The following is a 26,483-nucleotide window of genomic DNA, read 5'->3' on the forward strand; positions in this document are numbered from 1 at the left end:
TCTTAGGCTGCTTCAAAGAGAATGCTGTTGCTACTTAAAATGCTCTGTACGAACTTCTCTTCTATGTACCTCTTCTTTCTTTTCAAAACTGTGATTTAAACAAAACATATCCAACAATGTAGTTATTCCTAAAGCTAATGTGTATCTTGCTTCTGTTTATTTTATTACACTAAATAGATATTAATGTATGTCAAATACCTTCTACCTCTGATGTGTCTCAGATGTGTCTTTTATGTTCACTTGAAATTTCATACTCTGTAGGAATTCTTATTTGAAAACTTCCTCAACGCTATATTTCTCTTGAAGAAAATTATTTACATCAGATCACGCTCACTGGAAAATTGCAACTGACACACTTCGTTTTCTGAAGCGCTATCTTCAGACGAATGTCTTTGAAGAAATGCTGTCCGTAACACTACGCGACGCATTAAAAAATAAATCCAAGATGACCACGACGTTAACGCTACGTCGTAATGTTCTTTCTTCTATCGCGCTGTAAAAATACGATCGAGCAAAGCGCAATGAACTAAAACATTGAATTATATTTAGAGGGTTAGAAAATAAGAATTAGAATTAGTAACTCGGCGAAATAGATCCGCGCGCCTGGTTAATGTCAAAAATACCCTTTAAACATCAAAAAGAAAATTTACTTATTTTTCTAGTATATAAACAAATAGTTTTTCCTTCTACATAAATTTGCACAGCATAAAAGATGTCTAATATCGTCTTCAAATTTAAAGTCTTTAAATCTTCTTCCTTTTAAACAAAAATGCACTTAGCTTAGTTCAGTTCTTCTTTTAAATCTTCAGCTGCCCAGCAAACAGGTTCTGGTGAAAATCTTCAACTTTAAATTTCTTTCTTGCCTCTTTGCTTATTAAATAGATTTGGAAACTACAAAAGATTCTAGACTAGTAATTTGTAACTATACTTAAATTTACTGGAGCTAAAAATTACATGACCTAACCAGATGAAAAACTTTAATGAAAGGCAGTTTAGAATTGTCAGGAACATTCTAAATGACTACACAATGCTGCCTGCATCAGAATAAACCAATCACTGCTGGGAAAGTGTTCCACCATCTTGGCTTGGGGGTTTTTCATCTTTCTACATGAAAGTGAGTTAAGGAAATATGAACTAACTAAAAAGGATTCATTAAATACTTCAATAACATCCCCTTCTAACTTTCTTTGAATAGCATTTGAAACACCCTATTCTCCAACGAACCCTGCCAATGTGAGATACAAATTGTGAGGTCCTGACATTGGGGCATAGATGGAGCAGACGAAGAGGCCATCTGGATCGAAGGATGGAAGATTTTCTTCACAAAAAGATTTAGATTTTACTGACAGAACCGAGCGTTACGTTCCTGAAGCTCATGAAGCGCGGAAAAACGGAACTGAGCAACGGACGCTGCGCATGACTACTTATACCCGTGATGACGCCGAAGTCGAGACGGAGGGCTCCAGGGGACATCGACTCGAAAATATTTTTCCGAACAGCAAGCTGGAAATGGATATATCAAAGATAAATAATACGTGCGAGGACACAATCGATTCGAAGCATCTTTTCTGAGGATATCTGGCAGAAATGTTTAGATTTAGATCTAGGTTTACTGGTGGGTGGGTTGGGGGTTCATTAATTGTGTTACTCTTTGGGGGGTCTGGATTTGTACGTGGAATGGGGATGGTGGAAGGTTTGTTTTGCTGTGGTTTTTTTTTCTTTCTTCTTTTTTTGTCTCTGTATTTCAACTGTTGTTGTTTCTGAATGTGTCCATTATTCTGTATATTTCTTTAAAATGTTAATACTTTTTTAAAACTTGGCTATGGAAAGTATTCTTTTTAAAACACGAATGGGGTTTGCTGGTGATTGTGACATCATATTGTCAAAAGTATATTTTCCGATAAGGAATCTCTGCTCGCAAACCCTCTAAAATGTAGAACAAATTGCTGTTTCTTGAGGGCTGCAATCAAATATCTCAGATAGCTAATTATACATCTTTTTTTCCAAATATGCTAAAGTGCAACTACCCTACAACATCCTCCCAAGATAATAACTTAGATTTCCAGATAAGGTCTATAGTAATATCTTCATGAGATTATGCTTTTACACATTAGGGACACTGAAGAGGCGTGGTCCCTATCGAGGAATAGCTAAAGCTTATAGATTCTGTCACCTGTGTATTGGAGACATTAAAACACTTGTTAATCGGTTGTCCTACAACATAGTCATTAAGATAAAATATGTTAAAAAGTTTAAAAGTGTATGATTTAGATCATCTTAATTCTGAATATTTCTGGGGAGTTTTATGGAAGGCCATTTAAAAAGTCATTGGTTGTATGGCTGCCCAGTATTCTATTTTAATGTATGCTTTCTTCTAATGAATGGGTGTATGTATTTTTATATGTGAAAAGTTGTAATAAACCAAACACAAAAGATGTGTGCAAGACTGCTCCATACAATAATTACTGAACTAATCAGAGTGAACGCCCCAGTGTAGACAAACCAGATACATCAAAATGAAAAAGGGCCAGGAATTACACGATTATGAACAGAAGAACCTCAGCCACTTGTTATCTGCATAGCACAGGTATATATGGTTTACTTTTGTTCATGATATATGTTAGGGCAGAATTCAATTTTTGGGGGTTCTGTTTTTTAGGATCTCTGACCTTGTTTTGTAGACAGAGGGACTTCTTCTGAAGTCCACCTGAAACACTTTTACAGCATATGGTTCCACGGTAGCCCATACGGTTCATGAGACAAATGTTCTCTATAAGCCCCCCCATTAGGGAGTAGTCTGGTGGCTAGTGCAATTCGTTTTGGCCTCACTTGGGGTGTAACCTGAGTTAACACACAAACAGCCAAATGTACCTTTTTAGGAACCATTGAGGTACTAATCTATTTTTATTAAGTCCAGCTCTTGGCCACTTCGTCTTTGGGGCATTTCTTTGTTTAGGGCAACCACGAGGCAAGAATAAAATGGCCACTGGGCACAGATGGGCTCATTTTCAGCCCCTCCCTGCACCCTTGATAGAGGTTCGGACTGGTTAGACCAGTCCCTCGCCCTGAACAGACCATTACAAATTCTGTGAAGGTGAACCTGAAAGTTCGGAAGGTTTTGGAGCCAACCTATTTGGCTGGCTGCCACAATCTTTGATAGGTGTCCTGTGTTTGACTAGAGGGCAGGCTTAACTATGCCATAAGCATGTACATGTAGGTATTCATCCCTTTTGGCAAATGGCAAGTTTGCTGAATGCATTTTTGCTGCATTATTTTCCACAAACCGGTAAATGGTAAGTTGGGGTATGGTATATATTCGGGTGGGGGTGGAAGGGGAGGTGCGGGGGTCTTGCAGAGTTGTTTGTGGTAGAAGAAACAGGGAAGTTGCCGCTCTGCAAAAAAAATGCAGCAAACCTTCCTAAAACCAGCATGTATCTAGGGGAGTCCCTGACCCTTCCCTCAGTTATGCTGACTTTCTCTAAGAAGGCTGCAGGTTTACTACCATGTTATGAAGATTTGGGTGCTGAAAAGCTGCTGCTGAATGTTGAGACCAGGTTTGGCCATAATGGATGGGTTTGTGTCTCTGTACCGTTGCTCTGCTTTTGATTTTTGGTTGCTGGAAGTACTTCCTGGGCTGTTTCTCCCTTTGTCCTCCTCGTGGGCTTGTACTGCGCCTTCAATGCTGGGACCTCTCTGGGACGTTTTCCTGTCTTCTTCCCCTTTTTATCGCCTTACTTCTCCACCTTGGTGTAGTAAAGTCTTAGTTACTTACCTGTAACTGTATTTCTCCAGCATTGGTATCTTTCATAGATTCAGATGCTTGAATATTCCCCGTCGTCAGACTGGGAATCCCCGGTGATAAATTAAATAATAATAATAATAATATATATATATTTTTTTATTAAATATATATATATATATATATATATATATATATATATATATATATATATATATATATACACTGCCACCTAGCAGTGCATGTACATAGCCCATTATAGCCTATGAGCCACTTCATTGTGTAGTCCCTCCACCTCACTTTGGTCCTTTATGGCCCCAGCCAATGAGGTGGCAGGGCTTAAACTCCGCCCCCGGCAGCCATCTTCAGATTTTGAACCGTAGATATTACAGTATGATGGATGCCGAGCATAGGAGCAGCCTCTCAGGGGAGGCAGGCGGGCGCATGTGAATCTATGAAAGATACCAATGCTGGAGAAATACAGTTACAGGTAAGTAACTAAGACTTCTCCAGTATTGGATCTTTCATAGATTCAGATGCTTGAATAGAATACCAAGCAGTTAAAACATGCCACCATTATAAACAGTTATGCATCATTACAGAAAAACATTTCTGATCAAACCTTTACCATGCAGCAACACAACGGTTACATACTTCGGGAAAGGTGGGAAAGGAGGCTGGTCCTACCTTATACAAAGAGATGGCGGAGCACTGCCTGTCCAACTGCAGTTTCTTTGTTGGTATCTTCAGTCAGGCAGTAGTGTTTCGCGAAAGTATGCAGAGTGCTCCACGTGGCAGCTCTGCATATGTCTTTCAAGGCCACCCATTCCTGCGTGGAATGCTATTGACGCCGCCCTTCCTCTGGTGGAGTGCGCAGACGGCGGTCTAGTTAAAGGGTCGCCTTTCAACTGATGACAGTGGGTGATGCAGGACGATACCCAGCGTGCCAGGCTTTGTTTGGATATATGTTGGCCCTTGGTACGGCCAGAGAAGGAAATGAAAAGCCGGTTTGAGGAGCGGAACTCCGTGGTTCTTTGCAAGTAAAACTTCAACACCCTAGAAACGTCTAGAGAGTGTAATGTCCTTTCCGCTTCCGAAGCGTGATTCTGGAAGAAGGTTGGTAAAACAATGCGCTCAGTGAACGACATCTCCGAAAGTACCTTGGGGAGGAACTTCGGGTGAGGCCTTAAGATGACGCGGTCCTTCTGGAACAAGGTAAACGGAGGTTCCGAAGACAAAGCTTGTAACTCACTGATCCTTCTGGCCGATGTGATGGCTACCAGGAAGGATGTCTTCCAGGACAAGAATTTCATATCGCATCTATGTATGGGCTCGAAGGGAGGTTGCATGAGGGCTGTTAAGACGGTGTTGAGGCTCCAGTCCGGAACTGGTGTAGGTGTAGGCGGATAAGTACGCATCAGTCCTTTCAGGAAGATCTTGATCGCTGGTAAGGTGAGTAAGGCTTGCGTCTCCGCGGTTACTGTGTAGGCCGCTATGGCTGACAGATGGACCTTGATAGAGGACAGTGAGAGCCCTGATTTAGCCAGGTGCAACAAGTAAGGCAGAATTTGATCAACCGAGGCCGTGAGGGGATCGATCGCCGAGGTCTCGCACCATTTGGAAAACCTGGTCCATTTTCTGGTGTAGGTGAGTTGCGTGGACGGGGCTCTAGCGGCCCTGATGCCCTGATGATATCCCAGCATTCTGATGGTAACTTTAGGTGCATCAGTTTACGTTGCTCAGGAACCATGCTTTGAGGGACAGGCTCCTCGGGTCGTGGTGGAGGACCTTGCGGTTCTGTTGTGTCAGTAAATATTGATGTGCTTTGAGACGAATCAGGGTTTTGCAGGATAGATGTCTCATCGTCGGGTACCAGACTTGCCGTGCCCAATCGGGTGCAATAAGAATCAAGGAACAATTCTGTTCTTTCACCCTGCGAAGTACCCTCGACATGAGGGGAATGGGTGGGAAGGCGTAGAGGAGCTTCCCCGACCAATCCACTGAGAACGCGTCTCCCAGCGATTGGTGCTCGGGGTATCTTGACGCAAATATCTTGCATTTTTTGTTGTTCCTGGTGGCAAAAAGGTCGATCTGTGGATGGCCCCATAAGGCAAATATCCTTCGGGTTTCTCTGTCGTCCAACTCCCACTCGTGTGACGCTGTGTATTCTCTGCTTAATCTGTCCGCTAGGACATTGTCCACTCCCGGAAGGTGCTCTGCCCTGATCTGTATCCCGTAGCGCAAGGCCCATGCCCATAGCTGTTGGGCTTCTTGCGACAGAATCTGAGACCTCGTGCCTCCCTACTTGTTTGTATAGTGCATGGAGGTCGTGTTGTCTGTCTGGACTGTAAGAACTTGACCAGCTATAACTGGTAGGAAGGCTTTCAGCGCCAACCTTACGGCCCTGAGCTCCAACACGTTGATGTGGAGCTGGGACTCTTGTGCCGACCAAGATCCCTTGGTTTGGAGGTCCGCAAGATGAGCGCCCCAGCCTGATAAGGAAGCGTCCGTCCGCAGCAGGAGGGTCGATGTCGGTGCTTGAAACGGCATTCCCTGTAGAAGATTCCTCGGAGCGTTCCACCATCGAAGGGCCTTGTGCAACGTCGATGGAATCTGGACAATGTCTTCCCAGCATCCGAAAGCTTGTTTCCATTGGTGGTCCAGAGCTTCCTGAACCGGCCTCATGCGAAGCCTGCAGTTCGGTATGAGGAATATGCATGATGACATCATGCCCAATAGGGATTTGTAAGAGCGTACAGATGTTGTCTCTTTCTGTAGGAAGTTCGAAGTTAAGCGTAGAATCGCTGCTATTCTCTCTGGGGATGGTCTCACTCTGGGAATGCTGGAGTCGAGCTCGGCTCCCAGGAAGAGAGCTACCTTGCTGGGGACGAGGCAGGACTTCGTCTGGTTGATGGAGAAACCTAACTCTTTTAGGAGGTTGACCGTCCTTGACACTGCCGAACGAGCCTTTGCAGCTGAACTTGCCTTTATCAGCCAATCGTCCAGGTATGGAAAAATGTCCGTTCCTGCTCTCCTGAGACTTGCCGCTACCGGTGCCAGGCATTTCGTGAAAACTCTTGGCGCCGATTTTAGACCGAACGGAAGCACTTGAAACTGAAAGTGGAGCCCTCCCACTGTGAACCTGAGGAACTGCCTGTGTGCTGGATGGATCGGAATGTGGAAGTATGCATCCTCCAAGTCTAAAGTGGCCAAGAAGTCGTGCTTGTTTAACCAAGGTAGCACCCCTTGTAGAGCTACCATCTTGAAAGCTATGCGCTTGATGAACTTGTTGAGAGCCCTCAGGTCCAAGATGGGCCTCCATTGACCGTTTTTCTTTCTGACGAGGAAGAATCGGGAGTAGAAACCTTTTCCCCTCTGAGAATAGGGTACTGGTTCTACTGCTGCCTTCTGGAGCAGTTTTTTCACTTCAGACATGACCTGTCTTAGCATATGCACTCTGCGGGGAGTTGGAGGCAGGGAAGGAGGTTGGTCCAGAAATTCCAAGGTGTGACCCTTTCGGATCACCTGTAACACCCATTTGTCCGATGTAATCGACCGCCAGCGCTGGAAAAACTGGCTCACCCTTCCCCCCACCGGGGCGTGGCGAAGGGGGGGGGGGAGATTGGTCGTCAGTTCTGCTTGCCTTGCGACTTCCCTTGGGCGGAGCCACGTCTGCCTCTATGGGCGTATCTGTTGGATGACTGATATTTATTGTCTTGGTACGTGCCGCCTTGTGCTTTTTGACCATAGGAGGAACAACTGTATTCCCTGAACTTGGAAGACGAACCTCTAAAGGGACGAAAAGACCGATGGTCCTTACTTTTGTCCTTTAAAGAACTGATGGCTCTGGCTGTGTCAGTGTCTGTCTTGATTGCCTTCAAATGGTCGTCTATCTTTTTTCCAAAGAGATCTTGGCCGTCAAATGGCATGTCTAGTATCTGCGCCTGAACTTCAGGTCTAAAGTTAGTAGCCTTCATCCAGGCCTGCCTTCTGAGCACTGTGCCGTGCGCCATCTGCCTGAAGCCTGATTCGGCCACATCAACTGCTGCGTCGATCATGTGATCCGATGTTGCTTCACCATCCGCGATTATGGATTTTGCCTCCTCCTGGAGCTCCGGTGGTAATTGTTTCGCCAGGTTAGACATGCGGAGCCAAAGCTCGCGATCGAATCTTGCGGTCATGGCCAGTGCATTACCCGCTCTGATTGTAAGTGATGCAGAAGATGATACTTTCCTGCCCATGGCTTCCAATTTACGTCCCTCCTTATCCGGTGGGGCCGACAACGGTGAGGAGGGGTTGGCGAGTTTCTTTCTGGCCGCCACTGTAATAACTGAGTCCGGTTTCGTATGACCCCTTAAACAAACTGGTGCCGAATCCGGAGCTTTATATTTCTTTTCTGGCCTGGACACCAACGCCGGAGTCGATAAGGGCGTAGATAGGATCTTGGATCCGGAATCCCAGATGGTATCGAGGAGGGGAATTGTGGTCACTGTCCTCCTTCGTTTGTCCCTGTGCTCATAGAGCACTGATTGCCTTTCCTCCGAAGAAACCTGAATTTTAAACAGTTCTGCGGCTTTACCTATTATGGTGTGGAAAGAGACGAGGTCATCCGGTGGTGAGGCCTTGCCCGGCGAGTCTCTCCTCCTGGGCTTCTCGACGACGTAGTCATCCCAATCACTGGGTGCGTCTGGCTCCTGAGTAATTTCTCCTTCTTCTGGTTCCGAAAATTCACCAAAAGGATCCTCCTGCCAGTCTGATACCGAGATGGTGGACGGTACCATGGTGGGATCTACGTCCGGAGATCGCGGTCTGTGCGATGACTGTGGTGACGGGACTCTTGTAGGTGAAGCACTGTGGGTGCTGCTCCTCGGTCTTCGAACAGGTGATCTCATCCGTTTTTGCGGTCTACTCCTGTAAGGAGAGCAACCCGATGTGCCTGGAATCGGGGATGACTCTCTAGGAATGGGATTAATCGGAATTTGCTTCTCCCTTTGCCGTTTGTAAAATTCTTCTACAATCCTCTGCACGGATAACATGAGCACCGGGTCATGAGGATATTCGGATTCTCCCGTGGACGGGTGCCAAGGAGGGCTGTATTGTTTCGGTAAGGGACCGATGGACTCTTCCACCACTTCCGCATCGGAGAATTCTTCCTGAAGAATTATATCCGGAAGTTCTGCCATGTGCCCCAAAGGTGAAAATTGCTGCACCAGAGGTTCAGTTACAGTATTTTTCTCAATGATATTGCCTGTAATGACAGGAGCTTCAAGAGTGAGAGGCAGTAATTCCTCTGTAACTGCCGATATTGCGGCGCCTCTGAAGGCGTTATGGATGATGTTATCCTCGTCGACGACTGAGATTTTCCCGTCGACGAGGGCTTGGCCGCCGACTGAGATTTTGCCGTCGACGACTGAGATTTTCCCGTCGACGACTGAGATTTTCCCGTCGACGAAGGCTTCGTTGCCGACTGAGATTTTCCCGTCGACGAGGGATTCGCCGTCGACGACTGACATTTCCCCGTCGACAAGGGCTTCGTTGACGAATGTGGAGTGTGTTCCGTGGACGACTGCGTCATGGACGAATGCTTCGTGGACGAGTGGTGTTTCTTGCTCGTCGACGATTGCTTCGTGGTCGACATGTGCGATGACGATGATCTAACTGTCGACGATGTCTTAAGCGTCGTCGTCGTCGATGCTGGTTTCGTCGACGGTATGGCCGATGACGGGCCTTTACCTTTCCCTTCATTCGTGGGCGGTTTACCCGCCGACGACTGCCCCCCCCCGTTTTTTGCAAACTCCTCCTTACCTCTGGAGGCAGATTTTGCTAACTTTTTCTGGCTTGACAGGTCAGCTGGAGGCAGAAAGGGTATCAATTCCAGCTTCCTCTTTTTGGATTTGCGAGAGGAACTCCTTTCCACTGAAGAGGCCCTTCTCTTTGAAGTTTGCCTCTCAGATGGAGTGCTGGATTGGACAGGAGCTGTTCTGACAGACTCTTCGTCCGAAGATTGATCCCTGGATTCCAGGTATGAAAGGAGTCTTCTATGCCTGTCATGAAGGGTCTTGGTGGAAAAAGTTTTACAAATCTCGCATTTTTTAATGTCATGTGGGTACAGGCAATAAATGCAATGCTCGTGGGGGTCCTTGTAGTAAACCAATTTCTTCTTGCACCTCGTGCAGTCCCTGAACAGGGAAGGCTTCCTGACAGTCTGAGGTGCCTCCATTTCTGAAGAGAAGTTCAGTCGACGATTTTGAGAGGAAAACAACAAGTTTTGCCACCAAGGTTATATGGAAAGAAAACCCCTAAGAAGGGGAACAAGATGGAATATATTTTACAAATATATTCCACACAAAAGTAGAAAGAATTTGAAAAAAGCTCAGAGAGCTTGAGGATTCCCTGTGTCTGATAGACTGCGGTGAAAAATCTGAAGATGGCTGCCGGGGGCGGAGCTTAAGCCCTGCCACCTCATTGGCTGGGGCCATAAAGGACCAAAGTGAGGTGGAGGGACTACACAATGAAGTGGCTCATAGGCTATAATGGGCTATGTACATGCACTGCTAGGTGGCAGTGTATATATATATATATATATGTTTATATATGTATATATATTTAATTTAAAAAAAAAAATATTATTATTATTATTATTTAATTTATCACCGGGGATTCCCAGTCTGACGACGGGGAATATTCAAGCATCTGAATCTATGAAAGATCCAATGCTGGAGAAATGCTGTCACCCAGAAGGGTAGTGGGACCCAAATCACCCAGCTTTCCTGATTGTTTGGGCTATCGTGGGTCATCTCCACCCTAGATGATTTCACAGTGGGAGCATGTTCTGCTGGCTCGCTTCCCTCCTTTTTCTTTGAGAGGGTAGTCATTGGTCTGGGGTACAAGTCCCTGCATGACCGAATTCTGTAAACCACACCTGAAAAGAAGAGCTGTACTCACCTGGTTATTTCACCTCTCCAGAACCACAACCGTGAATACTTATCTCTGGGCCCTGGGCTTGTGGGTTATTTGAGATACTTACCCCAGCGGTACTATGATCCGGGATGGAAGCTTTGTGCAGGTATCCTTCAATCATGTTTTGTCACATGCTTCTATTGACCCGAATCCTGCTTGGCTGCATATTTTCCAGGGGCTGCTGGGTCTTGTACCTGGCACTAGAGCTCTTCAAGAGGGTCTCTTCTGGTGTGCCCTGGGATCAATGGCTGTCTTCTTCGAACCAGTGGGGTAACACTGGTAATTGCCTTTCTTTTCCCCTTATCCGTGGCTGTGCCTATTGACTGTGTCCCGTTCATTCATACAGGGACCATTGGAACTTACCTGCAATTCTTCTTTGGGGGTACTTTGATACAGGGAGTATTAGGCCAAATATCGGAATATTGGATTGTGCCACTGATTTTATAAGTATTACTATCATATTACAATCCACTCCTGTCACTAAGCAAGGTTTAGCTACAATGTATAGTTGCAATGTATAGTTGCAAAGTAATACTGTAACTATTTTCCATAGGAAATCATTTGTTGGTACAGTCTGTCTAAATTACCAGGTTACTCACCGTAGTGACCACCTTACTCCTAGTCCATAGTCCCCTTTCCTCCATACTTATGGGACATCTCTCCGTCCTGTGGGACGGGACCGGAGCACTTTGTAAAAAGCATCCAATTTTTTTTCAGAAATTTGTCCCTTCTCTCTTTCCTGCGTGGGGCCCGGCACGCGGCCGTAACCCCGCCCACCTTGGCTCCGCCCCACGCATCGCCCATCAGTCCTTTTCTATCGCAGGGTCCAAGATGCATTAGCAATAACAGAGGAACCTTATTAGAGGGGACGGTGGGCGGGCGTATGGAGGAAAGGGGACTATGGACTAGGAGTAAGGTGGTCACTACAGTGAGTAACCTGGTAATACTCCTACGTCCCGTCCCCTTTCCTCCATACTTATGGGAGATTCACAAGCAATCCTTACAGGAACTATGGGTGGATGGAAATACCCCTTACTGAAAGAGGTTCTTCAGCACAGCCTGGCCAAACTGAGCGTAGGCCCTAGAGCTCATATCGAGGCAGTAATGCTTAAAGAAAGCAGATGGGGAGGCCCAGGTAGTCGCTCTAGCGATGGACTCCCAGGGAACACACTTCTGAAAAGCTGCCTTGCCTCGCACCTGATGCGCATGAATACCCTTAGGTGGTTTCAGCTTTTGTATGGTGAAAGATTCCGTGATACAGGCAGCAATCCATCTGGAAATGGATGAGACACCGGCCTGCCCTGGGGTTTACCGAAGGTCACAAACAGTTGGGAAGAGCTCCGAAGCTACGCAGTCCTGTCCAGGTAGAACTTAAGAGCTCTTCAGACATCCAGGCAGTGTGGAACCCTTTCCGCCTCCGAGGCAGGGTTCGGAAAAAAGACCGGAAGGGAAATCGACTGATTCCGATGGAATTCGGTCACTACCTTTGGTAGGAAAGCTGGGTTCGTCCGAAGGACTACCTTGTCCTTGTGAAAAACCAATAAAGGATGCTCCACCGACAATGCCTGGAGCTCACTCACTCTCCTCGCTGACGTAACAGCGACCAGAAAGGACACTTTCCAGGACACGTACTTGAGGTCAACCGTAGCCATTGGCTCGAAAGGTTTATGGCACAGCGCCGTCAGGACTACATTTAAGTCTCAGGGCGGGTGCAGAGTACGAACCGGAGGGTAGATGCGTGTCAAACCAGCAAAATGTCTCTTCACCACCGGGTTAGTTAACGAATAAGAACACCGGTCTGTAGAGAGGTAGGCGGAAATCGCCGAGAGATAAGTTCTGCAGGACAAGATATGAATCCCTGGCTCTGCTAGGGAGGAGACAAAGGACAGCACCGTGTCAATCGTCGCCACCCTCGGGTCCAATTCTTTCTACAAACACCAATGACAGAACCTGAGCCATTTACTCTTGTATTGGGATCTGGTCAAGGGTTTCCTGGCTGCCTGGATAATGCGCATGTTATCCGCAGACAAACCCAAAGGCTCTAGCGCCGTGAACTCAGGCACCATGCCGCCAAGTTGAGCGATTGTGGGGAGGGGTGCCACATCTGCTGTTCCCCTTGGTGAAGAAGATCGGGAGTTACTGGTAACCTGATCGGCGGACATGCCGACAGGTGTTGAAGTTCTGAGAACCAAAACCTGGCCGGCCACCACGGAGCTATCGGTAGAAGAGAACAGTTGACAGAACTTTTCAACTTCCAAATTGCTCGATGAACCAGAGGAAGAGGCGGGAAGGCGTAGTAAGCTCTCATGTTGTGCCATGGGATCTCGAGTGCGTCCCCCAGAGAGGAGGCTCCCAGCCCCCCTCTGGAGGCGTACTGAGGAAGCTTCTTGTTCATCGCCGTGGCGAAGAGGTCCACCTCCGGTGTGCCCCAACGCGAGAAAATCCATGATAGGATCTCCGCCTTCAACTCCCACTCGTAGCTGACCACTGTCCGCCGGCTGAGGGCATCCGCGGTGACATTCAGCAGGCCCAGGATGTGCACTGCAAGCAGCCAGACCCCATGAAGCACGGCCCAGTCCAAATCTGAATGGCCAGATCCACGAGAGGGGGAGACTTCGTTCCCCCCTGCTTGTTTATGTAGTACATTGACACCACATTGTCCGTTCTTATGCGGACCACCTTGTTGACAATGAGAGGTCTGAACGTCTTGAGCGCCAGAAAAATCGCCAGAAACTCCAATTGATTTATGTGCAGGAGCTTGTCCTGAGGTGACCAGAGGTCCGAGACCTGAAGAAGATCTAACGTCGCACCCCACCCGAAAAGGGAGGAGTCTGTCGTGATCGTCACCATGGGGCTTGGGTCCTGGAACCCGACACCCACTGACAGGTTGCTGAGAGAAGACCACCAGTCCAGGTCCACTCTCATGGAATCCGGAATCATTACCCGTTTGGAATCCGGGTCCACAGCCTGACGCCAGGAACTCTGAAGAGCCATCTGGGTCCGCCTCATTTTGAGACGAGCAAGAGAAAGAGCCAGCACACACGAGGCCATGAGGCCCAGAAGCCTCTGGAACCACCAGGCCGACATGCTCTCCTACGGCGTAAACATCTGACACGTGGCCAACAGAGCCGCCATTCTGTCACCGGTCAAATAACACGGCAGTCTATCGTGTTCCAACGAAAACCCAGGAAAGTCAGGTCCTGTGAGACCGTCATGGAGGATTTCTGCCAATTCACCGACAGCCCAAGATGGAACAGGAGCTGAAGGAGAGACTGGAGGTTGCCCGCTGCTGCCAACGGGCAAGGGCTGTGTAGGAGCCAGTCGTCCAAATAGGGATACACATGGATACCCTGGAGACGAAGATGGGTCGCGATCACCGACATCATCTTCGTGAAGACACGCAGCGCCGAACTGAGGCCAAAAAAAAAGCACCCAAAACTGGAAGTGCTCCTCTCCCAGAGAGAAACGGAGATATCTCCTGTGTGGGTTCCAAATCAGGATATGCATGTACGCATCCTGAAGATCCACCACGCTGAGCCAATCGCCCGTCTGCAAAGAGGAGCGAATTTGGCCGGGCGTGATCATCTTGAATTTCTCTTGGGGTAGGGAAAGATTGAACTGGGAAAGGTCTAGGATGGTGCGCAGGCCAGCCTGGTTGGGTTTGGGCACTGTAAACAGCCGGGAGTAGAAGCCCTCCCCTCGCTCCCCCAGGGGAACGGGTTCCACAGCTCTGAGGAGCAGAAGTTTCTGAACCTCGGCCTTGAGGGAGGGTGAGCCCGACAGCTGAAAAGGAGGGTTGAGGGGTGGGGTAGGGGGTGAAGGTAAGCGGAAGCCCGCTCGAGCGACTGACAAGACCCATCTGCCTTCTGTGACGGTCTGCCACGCCTCCCAATGAAACGCAATGCGTCCCCCCACCGGGGTCTCGTGCGAGCACGGAAAACCCTCATTTGGCAGGTTTATCGGTGGCGGTGCCACCTGAACCTGATGAGGAGGCTGAGGAGCGGGAGAAATACCGTGTACGCTGTTGTCTACGGCGGTTATTCCCCGCAGGAGTATCCACTCTGCGATTTTAGCGGTCGAGGAAGCCCCTAAACCCAGAGGAAGGTCGACCTTGCGACAACGGCCTTTGAGTCTTGAAGGGAGGTTTAACCAGAACAGACAAAGATTTAGCCGTCTGAGTGCTGTCTTTGGTTTTGGTGAGCTCTACATCAGTAGAAGAGTGAAAAAGCTCCTTACCATCAAATGGAAGGTCCAGGACCTTGTCTTGCACCTCCTTCGAGAACTTAGTGGCCTGCAGCCATGCTTGCCGCGAGGTATCAACCCCTAACATCAGACCCGAGCCGAGGTGTCTACGCGATGAGCCGCAGCCTCCAGGAGATCCTGGGCCAAGACCCTGGCATCAGAAAGGCCTCCTCTGAAATCCTCCAGCTTCTCGACCGGGATATGCTCCTCAAACTCCGACAGACCTCTTCACATCCGCATGTTAGCTCCCGCCAAAATCAATTCTGCATTGGCCTGCCTGAGCTGCAAGGCCGAAATGGCAAAGATTTTCCTCCCTAGGGTGTCCAAGAGCTTATCCTCCTTCCCCAAGACCTGAGTTGCCGTCGCGGAGGAGGAAGCTGCAGGTCTGGATTGCAATGTGGCCGCAGCCACCACTGTGGAGGAGGGAGGCGGGCAAGACGACAAGGCCACTTCTTCCGAGGAATGTAGCCTGTACCTCGCATCAATCTTTTTATTGACAAAAGGTCCCGAGTGTGGCTTTTCGCAAACTCTTTGGACCTCGGCCAGAACGTCCTTCTGCAAGAACAGGCCGGTACGCTCCAAAGGAGACAAGGTGAACGCCCCAGAAAGCACACCCTCCTGCGGAGCAGCTGCCTCGGGCACCGGAACATCCAAGAAGCTCATCATGTCCAGTACCCGGTCATAGAAAGCTCTGGTAGAGCGGGGCAGGTCCTCGTTGTCCTGATCGCCTTGAGGGTCATCTGACAGGTCCGGCTCCTGCTGAGCCGAGTCAAGCACTGCCTTGTCCACTGGGGACAATGGCGGCACAGGCGGAAGCGCAGGGGGAGGCACCACGGCCAAGGGAGGCACTGGCGGAACCACCGACGGGACGGTTGGAGCCGGAGGCGTGGGTGGACATATCTCCTTGAAAAGCCCCTTGAAATATTCCCTCATGGGGTCGGTGCGCATAAGCGCTTGAGCCCCCGCGGGCAACGAAACATTGTGCGGAAGAGGCATCCGGACGTTCCAATCAAAACCTGGCTGGTAAGGATGCGCACAAGGGACCTTAGGTTCACCCGAAGGACCGAACCCTACACCAGGGGCCGATGGCGTAGTTGTAGGGGTAGTACCTAAAATGGTCACCGTGGTCGTGGCGGGAACGGGCGCCATTTTGTCCTCATCTGAGGGGAACTGCGGCACGTGAGGAAGTGAAGTAGGGGTCCCCGTCGATGGATCAGGGGTCTTAATTTTAGCCTTAACGTAAGGAACCTCGGCAGAGTCGGTACTATGAGGCCTGGAATGTTTCTGCGACATACCAACCGCCAACTGAGCCTTCGAAGGAAGAGCCTCGGCACTGCCGGTAAAAGAAGAAACCTTCTTCTTTGCCCCCTCAACAGATCTGGTGTCACCACAAGAGCGGGAACGGTGCGCTGTCACCGACAGGGCCTTGCCCGGCCCCTCAGAACTGTTGGTAGCCTTAGCCTCTGTACGAGGAACCTCAGACCTAGGCCCGGTAGAAGCCTTATCGGCACGGGCCTCGAACATGCGTTCGGTAACCTCAAGCCCAGCCAAGACCTTGGGGCGTACCCCGGTTTTGTTTTTGAGGGAAGCCGAAAGAACGGCCTCAGAGCAAGCTCCGGTACCCCACGACTCAGTAGAACTGGGTCTACACACAGCCCCCACAGGAGGGGCCTCGGAGTGTACTCCGGTGAACACAGGCCCCTTACGGAGACCCTCGGAGAAAACTCCGGTAGAATTATTAGGCCCGACAGGCACCTCAGGGCGAACCCCGGTAACAGAGTGATCGACGCCCCTCCCGGCTCGAGAGGAACCCGGGAAGGTATCCCCCGGCCAGGGTGCTCTGAAAATCAAAGAACTTACCGGGCGTTTTTTCTTCTCGTCGATGAACGCCTGAAAATGCGAAGGAGGAGTCCGACCGAAACACCTCCTCCCACCGCTCCAACCGACGTTTAAGAGCCCGGACCGAAAGGGAGTCACAGTAAAAACAGGAGTCCCAATGGTGTTCCGGACCCAAACACTCTAAACAAAGAGGATGGGGATCCGCCCTCGCGAAGCGACGGTGACAAGATGAACAGTCTGGAAAATCTAGTTTAAAAGACATAGACAGACTAGTAAACGAACGCTAGCGAGAGCCAGAGAGGGAAAAATGGAAGAAAAACTTCTGAGGATGCAAGTGCGTCCGGCCCGATCGTGCGGAGAAAAGGACTGATGGGCGATGCGTGGGGCGGAGCCAAGGTGGGCGGGGTTACGGCCGCGTGCCGGGCCCCGTGCAGGAAAGAGAGTAGGGGCAAATTTTTGAAAAAAATGTGGATGCTTTTTTATAAAGTGCTCCGGTCCCGTCCCAGAGGACGGAGAGATGTCCCATAAGTATGGAGGAAAGGGAACGGGACGTAGGAGTATGTAGACTAACCTTTGGTAGCCTCTGGACTTGTGTTCTTGAGTGTTTACTCTGTGGGGGTCATTCCGACCTGGGCGCTAAGGGATACCGGGCACCGGTAATGACACCGGTGCTGGTAATCTCTTTGCGCCCTATTCCGAGATCCCTTTGCGGGTCCCTCCCTTAACGCCTCATTCCGAGCGCCATGACTAGCACCAACCTCGGAATGAGGGCCTGTTTCCCCTTCTAGGTCCTACATTTAATTTAAGGTGGGCACTTGTATTATATATAATACTACGTCCCAGAGGTTAGGAATAATTTGACTGTGATCTGTATTGGCACCTGGGTCCTATTTAGGATTTCATTACTGTGTGTTTTATTATCTATGGGTCGCTTTTCTTCCCACCTCTTTTTACTGTATGTACAGTGCATACCCATGTTAGTATAGCAGTGGGTTATGTTTTGCTTGACTATTTCTGTTTTTATACATGTACTGTGTAGTCTTACTACGTGTTATATTTAACTTAAATACTTATTTGAAAGTATAGGTGTGTGTGTGTACTTATTATAAATGTATTCTTGATGGTATACTAGCGTGTGTGAGTGTTTTCTTTGATTAGCCATGTGTACTAACTGTACTTCACTACTAGCCCTCCTCCCTCCTTACGTTAAGCCTGACTTCTGTGTCACAGCTATACCCTTAGAGAGTTCTGGCCTTTCCTTCTGGTTCATATACTGAAAAGCTTTTGGTCATATTGTTACACAGCCTTCACCAGAGGGTTGTTCAAACATCTCCCTAACAGTGTGTCAGGCAGGTACCTCACTGACCTGTTTCTTATAGTCATTTGACTTTTGGCTGTAGAAGCTGCATCCAAAAAACATTTCCAGCAGTGCTGTCCACAGCAAGGTTGTATGCTCCTGTCTGCCTGGTATATGTTTTATATTGAATGTGCTCACGTCATGTCCTTTATGTTCTTTCCTACCTGGGTGTTCTTCAACTGTGACTTTTGCAGATTGTTTACCAGTAGTACCCCCTTTTCTTTACCCTAGATACCACATAACTGTGATACCTCCCTTACTTGGGTTATTGCACTTCTGACATGTGTCTTGTTGCATTCTTTATCCAGGTATTATGCTCTCGTTTTTTCAAGTTGTTATCCCCTTGTGCCTCCTTAAATAGTGCTATGTTGATGAATGTGGTACAGTACACCTTATTCCCCTTCTTATTTTTACAGCACTTCATGCCGTTATACTGCCAAGCCAAAGCACAAAAGGGTGGCAAACGAATGAAAGCCAGGACAAACAACAACAATATGATGCAGGGAGCAGGCAGGTTTTGCTGTGGTGAAGCAAGGAGGAGATATTCTGGTCCTGTCTTTCTATGTTCTTGTTAGTCACTTGGGGGTATCATTTCGAAAAGCCTTGCGTGTAGGTGGGCTGCCATCTGATTTGATCCCTAATGATAACACTAAAGAAATGGGTCTTGTATATATCTGAAAGGCCTGGCATGGAATAAGAATAGAGGGGAGGGAGTGGGGGCATGATGAAAGCAATGGTCGAATAGGTCAGTAGAAGAGCTGGTCAGAGCCAAAGGCAGTGTGAAAAAAATGTGGGCCCACATTTCTAGGAGTCTGATTCCAAACTAAAGCGGTAGAAGTTGCACAGTTACTAATGCATTATTGTTGGACCACAAACAACCGCATTACATGACTGTTCAATTGTGCTTTAATTATTATCGTGACACGTTCTGTGGCAATGCCTTCGCATACACGCTTTCCTCTGACAGATATTGTTCCGATTATACCCATATTTGTGAAGCATGCTCTGCCAAAGTCTGCTGGTGCCCCTTCTAGGCCATCATGATACACTTACTCGAATGTTTTGCTCTGTGGGTTCTTGGTTGTGCAGCAACTCTTCTCTGAAGAAAGTGTTCAGCTCTGGCTGAATCCTCTGAAGTGGTAGCATCACAATGTCCACCATGGAGAAGTGCTGGCATATGAGTGACAGCAGATCTTGAAAGAACCCTTTAATGCAACGACATGAGATTAGTCAAAGGCTAATAACAAACCAATATGGTGTTCACAGTGGCATAGCAAAGGTTCATACTTCAGTTTACTTGCTTGAGCCTGCAAATGTGGCATGAATAAAATGGAAGCAAAAAGCAGTTAATATTCTATCCCTGTCCCTCCTCCCCAATCACAATATAGTGCTACCTTACCTCCTGCCAACGGTAAGAAGAGGACTCTCTCAAGGTAGAGTTCAAATGTCAGTAAGCTCGAAGTCCAGGATTGCACAACAGTGAAAGATGACAGTTTTGAAAACCACGTGAACAATTTATAAAATAAATGAAAGGTTACTTACTTATGACAGAAGTCATTCCCGGATACCTAAACCCTGTAGCATTATTTAAATGATATTAAATCTGATTGACTTTCCTTTTTAAATTTTAAAATGTATTGGTATTATTATTATGCTATTGGGAGCTATTCATGTAGCACTAACACTGCTCTGCAGCTCCATCAAAGCACTTGTAGGTACTGTAGGGGAAGGAGTGGGAAGGATGGAGATTAGGATACAGGGATATTGTCTTGTGGTTAAGAGGGATGATCATATGGCAGGTTCAAGCTGGATGCTCCATTGCAGGATAGTGGCAACTCCCCTGGACTAGCATCTTCACTTACCTCAAGGTTCCATGATCTGGAACACTGTCCAATAGGTAGTCAAGGATAGTAAATCTAGCGTCTATTTAGTCACGAGAGATTCAGGAGTTGAAGTTGCCTGGGAACAGGTGGGTTGTTAGACCTTGGCAACACTTTAAAACTTTAAGATGTCTTCTTCAATCCCGAGGACAAGGGGCTAGCATTTCAGAGGGTGGAGCCTTGTACATGTAGGTATTATCAAAGAACTGGTAATTGGTTGGTGAAATGGATAGGAGGTTTAGGGAGGTGTATCTCAAGCATCTTGTTAGCATGTAAGGCTGGTGGAATATTGAAGACCAGAAGACGTGAGAAACCAAAGCTAATTTTAGTCCAACTTTAATGCCCTTGCTCTATCCAAACGAGTGTTATGCTATCAACTGAAATGATTGTACAACCTACCATGCTCACATTCTACAGTCCAGATTATATATACACATTTCCTCGTATGTCATCTGGTATGTAGCCATGAATAATTCAGGTGGGACACCACACATCCCCTTCCCCAGGCAGAACAAAAGGAAAGTAGCAATCAATAACAGATACCAACTAATACAAATGGCAATGTTTGAAAATAAACCAACTCCTATGTTTTCTCTTAATCCTAGCATTGTTTTCTTCTCCTTCTAAGTCACATCTTGAAAGCTCAATGTGCTTTTGAATGCAGAAACTCAACTTATCTCAGCCAACTCCTTGTGGATTTCCCCAAATCCAATTGTTTACCTGAGTGTAAAGAAAGACTCCTTCTGATTGTCTACATATTATTCATAAGCCGTTTGAAACATAGAATCCTGTTTTGCGAACTCTTCCGGGAGGTATGCTGATCATCTCTGCCTTCACAGCAATTTAAATCACCACGACTCCCTCCTCACTTGGTAATTCTGAAATTCCACTAGTTAAGTTTAAATCATTTTTTTTTAATTTACACTGTTTTATTGGATTGTTTAAAGAAGAAGATAAGACAGTTCCATCAAGAAGAGAAAACAATTCACCATTAACTGTAACTAAGTTTCCCGTTTGTACTTTGTTTGGCTGAAATATTGGCCTTCTGTTGGTGCTCATTTCAGATTTCTGGTATATTGCAATGTGCTTTGTGCTCTTTTACTTTTGTTATATTCACTTTTCTAGCGGTATTGGTATTCCTGTTGAGCAATGCAGGACAGAGTTTAGTACTGGGAGAGCTACCTCTCATCAGAAGAAAAGGGGATGTGCAATGGCTGCTCTGAGTGGTGCCCTTAAGCCCAAAGAATGCACCGCAAATGTCTCATCAATCAAGATTATTTCCAATAAAGAGTTGAATTATTTTTTTATATGTCTATGCACTCTTACGACCAAACCATTCTTTTTGTGAGGGGTATGAGGATGTGTATTTTCTGCAGCATATCATTTTATTTGCATCCAATATCGCTCATTATCTCTGACAGATAGCCTTCTTTAAAAAATGCATCTTCTAAAAACGTAAACAACTTTCAATAGTGACACCCTTAAGTATCTACATTTAAGGACACATGCTTAATCTATTGATATACATATCTGTTTATACATTTATTGGTAACCCTAGATTTTATCAATATTGAGTTTCAACCATGGTACATCTGAAACTAGCAACGTTTGGAGATTACTTCATAGTTTTTTGGCTTTTGTCATTGTTGTGTTTGGCATGGCCAACAATTTCATACTAAGCATTCAGAGGCAATTTGGTCTCAGCTTGGCTCATGAACTACCTGGCTGACTTTCATGGGCCTCTTGTAGGAGGGAATACATAATGTTAGAGGGATTAACCCACTGTATAACCATCAGTCAATTATAGGCAATTGCATTCTGATTTACTAATAACCTTTGTCCTCTTCTGCAATGAGGTGTTTACAGGGCAACCCAGGAACCACACAGGAGCAAGCTTACTGTAGTTAAAATGTTACTTCTCTAAAAGCTTTTCTCCAATTATTCTCCAAAATGGTATAACAAATGTTCGTTAAAGCACATTCTTTTGATTTGATTTGAATTTGTACAATGCAAAAACCTAGCAGAGTCAATTGCATCAAGGTACAAAGAAGCAATGAAGCAAGAAGACAGTGAAAAAATAGCGCTAGATGAAAATGAGCAACATAGATTACTTTACAGGGCATTCCAAAAAGGAAGTACTTGGTTTATAGCTCAAATCTCCAAAAGGAGAATATTCCACATATGGGGAGAGATCACCGAGAACCTATGATCACCACTTGTTTTGAGTCTGGATTTGGGGACGTTCAGGAGTGGAGATTGTTATGACTGTAAGTTTATAAGGAACAATCTAATTTTCTCAAAGTATTTTAGACACTTAAAGACAAGGCACCTGAAGCCAATGCAATGACTGTCTAAAAAGAGAAACAGGCTCATGTTTAGCCACAAACAACATACCGCCAAAGATGAGGGAACAGCTACATTTTGTACCCACTGAAAATGTTGAAGTTGGTGACTAGGAATGATTGCATAAAGAACATTACCATAATGAAGTTTTTAGTTAATTAGCGAAGCAACAAAAGTAGCATGGTCCCGCTCTGAAAGGAGAGTGAGAATCATGTTGAGTAGTCGACGCTTAAAGAAGGATCATTTTACAAAATACCCTATTTGAGAAGAAATGTCCAAATACACCTACTTTTAGAATTCAAGACTCTTGACTTTCTTGAAATGGGTGATGGGAAGGTTCATGAAACTGGGGGAGGCCAATGTGCAAGTTTCTATGGCACAGGAGAATCACTTTTGTCTTCCTTGGATTTAACTGAAGGCCATTTTTTAGCATCCCGCCCAATTTCATCAAGACAACTAAAGACATTTTTAAAATCGCCATTCAGTCCAGCGGCTATAGCATAAAATTGGGTATCACTGGTAATGGTAAGTCAGGTAGCATTTAGCAAATATGGTTATAAAAGGAATAATTTTGATGTTAAATAACTGTGGAGACAATGACGAACCCTGAGGGATTCTATAACCTACTAGAGAGATGTTGAATTTAAATAACCTAAACTAACCTTCTAGGATTGATTCTCAAAAGAAGGACTGAAACCATTTCAAAACATTGTCTAAAACACTAGTAATGAAGTCAGACGAGATAAAAGAATCTGATCATCTGCCATGTCTAACGCTGATGAGAGATGAAGTATCACCAAATGTGTGAATTGCCCATGTCAGTGGCCAACAGAGTGCCATCCCAAATGGAAAGTAGAGTGGTAGGAGTCCCATGTCTTTGCCTGAAACTTGACTGAAAGGTGTAAATGTTAGGCAGGAACCTGTGCAGTTCCCTTAGGGACCACGCAAAAGGCTTAAGACTACAGGTGTTAGCAGTAAACCCAATTGGTAGCAGTCTGTACCACCCAGATTTACCTGGTAGATGTGGCTGAGCAGCCAGGCTTCTTTCGAGAAGAGTTAGACAGTATATAGAGTATATAATATAGGTACCAAAATACAATAACACAAGCAAACACTGACCAGAGCTTTGGTATCCAAGTATATAATTATTTATTTAAAGACACACTTACAGAAACACTACAGCACTGTTATTGTAAGCAAGTTCAAAACACAGTCACTATTAATATATATACATCTCTTATTCCTTATTAGACAAGTTTTAGTTAACACCACTTATTTTCAGACAGAGGTGAGCGCTTAACTAAAGATGGCACTCTAATAAGTTATCAAAAAAGGGAGGGAAAAGGCAGAAATTAGAAAAGCACACAACACTAATACTTTACAAGCACCCAGCAAGGCAGGAAAGTCAAAGTCTAATTGTGAGCAAAAAGTTTAGAGGCCAGGCTCCCTCTTAGAGAGAGTAGAACACCAATGCACCCAAGATCACACAGTTTAAGAGGCTTGAAATGTCTTGCAGAGAGTTCAGAAAGGAATTAATTCAGCTCAGAAAAGTTCAGTTAGCCAGCCTAGGGTCAGCCCAGGTGGTAAATCGAGGATTTAATAGACACCCTGAACAGACCGTTGCAAGGGAGGCTAGGTGGACACAGTACCTTTAAAATGGAGAGGATCCTCCAGCGGGGGCAGTTGTTCCTGGCAGCGGGTTCAAGTCACGGCGTCGTCCAGAGGAAGAGAAGACCTCGACGTGGAGGAAAGCTGAAGGTTGTTGCACCGCCAGGGAAGAAACCAGCTGCGGAGTTCTCCGGTTAAAAGGTACTACCCTTTTATTCGCGGTAGTGGTAAAACGTGGTATCCAAGTTGCCGGGGTGCTTGGCACATGCAAGGCGGCCACGAGATGATCCGGGAACGTGAAAGGACAGGCAAACTGGTTATCCCCACCAGTCAAAGGAAGAAGACTCTTCGGGATGAAGATCTCCTCTGTCGTTGGAAGAAGTGGTGAGGCGGTTCAGCAGGGCTCCACCAGTGGTGTCGTCGTTGCAGGTCGGCTCAGCTTCTCCCTCTTCGGATTCTTTGGTCCTGTGGCGACTTCTGAAGTTCCAGTCCCCAAAGCCCTGCTTTTATGCAGAAAACCCCCATTCATCAGTCCTAGCTGTCACTCAAACATGCTAAGTGGTGAGCCGGGCGGCTCACCACTGGGCCAATCACACAAGAGTGCGACTTGAGTTGCCGAGGCAACTCAGTCCAGGGTGCCTAAACCCCCCTCCCACACATCCTGTAGACCCAGACAGAGTGGCACCACTTGTGGAGGCTTCTGTGGAGAAGACCGCCAAAAAGTGGAGCAAAGGGCTCGACTTGGGTTGGAGTTACAGAGGCGAACACAAACGCCATTTTAAAAGCGAGTCCTGGCAAAAAGACCCAACCGGGGAATAAATATTAAATAAATAACCCAGCGGTATCTTTAACATTGCACCAAAAAGTGGTGCGTTTAAAATGAATGGGAAAATCCCATAGAAAATATTCTGGTGGAATGTTTTGCGTGGTAACCACTGCCACCAGCCAGAAACTCGACGAGGAGGGACTGCACAGTGGCCCCTCGAAAAACAGACCCAGGGGCAATCTAATTACCCCTACCAGTACTTCCACAATATGATGGTTTGTACTGGTTATGTTCCCAATTTAAGACTAGTAAAGTCAATGGTGACTTTACATGCCCTGGGAGACAGTAGTCAGTCCCAGGGTATGGAGTCTATGTTTGGGGGTCACTATGACACCCCTGTGTTACTGCACTGAGGGTGCTGTGTAACACACTTACCAAAAACCACATGAAACCCTATGGAGTAAAAGACCCCATAGCCCATAAAACACATTTCAAAGTCAAAGGATATCTCAAATCATGTCTAAGAGTGGGAGAAAAAGAGTCTCACTCTTAGCAGGAGAAAAAATGTAAACCCCTCAAATCCAGCAAAGCTGCTGGGGGACTCACTAGGTTTGGGAAATTAGCCTTAACAGAGAATTCTCCCTAACACTCGCCCCCCCAGACTAAGGGACAGGAGGATTTAATCCACTCCTGGATGAATTTCATACCTCTAGTCGATGACATACATCCTAGAGAGACCATCAGCATTTTGGTGGTGACACCCTGACCTGTGCTCAATGGTGAAATCAAACCCTTGCAGGCAGATTGACCATCTCAATAGTTTTGGGTTTTCACCCTTCATTTGCATCAACCATCTCAAGGGTTGGTGGTCAGTCTGAATGACAAAAGTAGAACCATATAAGTATGGCCTAAACTTCTTCAGTGCCCACACAACAGCAAAACATTCTCTTTCAATTGTTGCCCACCTTGTCTCAGGATCCTTCAGCTTTCTGCTGATGAAGCAAATGGGGTGCTCCCTACCTTTCTCATCCAGTTGGCTAAGGACTGCACCTATACCTACATTAGAAGCATCTGTCTGCACAATGAAAGTTTGGTGATAGTCAGGAGCTCTCAATACTGGTGCTTGGCATAGAGCTTTCTTCAGGTTTTCAAAGGCCTGATTGCACTCCTCATTCCATTTGACCTTCTTAGGGAATTGTGGAGAGGAGATTACATTCAGTGGAGAAGCTATGGTCCCATAGTTCTCTATGAAATTCCTGTAATACCCAGTGAGGCCTTGGACGGCTCTCACCTGGGTTTGAGTAGTAGGTGTTGTCCAATTTTGCACAGCTTCAATCTTACTGAGCAAAGGCCTTATTTCTCCACCTCCTACCTCATGCCCAAGGTAGACCACCTTACTCTGACCAATCTGGCATTTACTTGCCTTTATGGTGAGATTGGCCTGTCCAAGAGCCTGCAAAACATGTCCTAGGTGGTTAACATGCTCTTCCCCGGATTGGCTGAATACTGCAATGTCATCCAAGTATGCCAAGCAGAAGTCCCCCATCCCAGCCAGAACCTGATTTACCATCCTTTGGAATGTTGCATGTGCATTTTTCAGTCCAAAAGGAATAACCTTAAATTGTATAAGCCAACTGGGGTAGAAAATGCAGTTTTCTCCTTGGCATGGTCTGTCAGGGCTATTTGCCAATAGCCTGACGTTAGATCAAATGTGCTGAGGAACTTGGCTGAACCAAGCCTATCCACCAA

General features: G+C 46.6%; 1 protein-coding gene across 4 annotated transcripts in view; it reads right to left on the reverse strand.

Moving 5' to 3' along the window:
• LOC138520683 (large proline-rich protein BAG6-like) overlaps positions 1–26,483 on the reverse strand; it is a 1,763,116-nt gene that overhangs the window by 625,160 nt on the left and 1,111,473 nt on the right. For all 4 annotated transcript variants that reach the window (XM_069632954.1, XM_069632957.1, XM_069632956.1 and 1 more), the window contains one exon: positions 19,191–19,342. In XM_069632954.1, the coding sequence (XP_069489055.1) occupies positions 19,191–19,342 (152 nt within the window). The remainder of the gene's footprint in view (positions 1–19,190; positions 19,343–26,483) is intronic.

Source organism: Ambystoma mexicanum, chromosome 13 (assembly GCF_040938575.1).
Source record: "Ambystoma mexicanum isolate Mex_15411 chromosome 13, UKY_AmexF1_1, whole genome shotgun sequence".
NCBI classification, from domain to species: Eukaryota; Metazoa; Chordata; class Amphibia; order Caudata; family Ambystomatidae; genus Ambystoma; species Ambystoma mexicanum.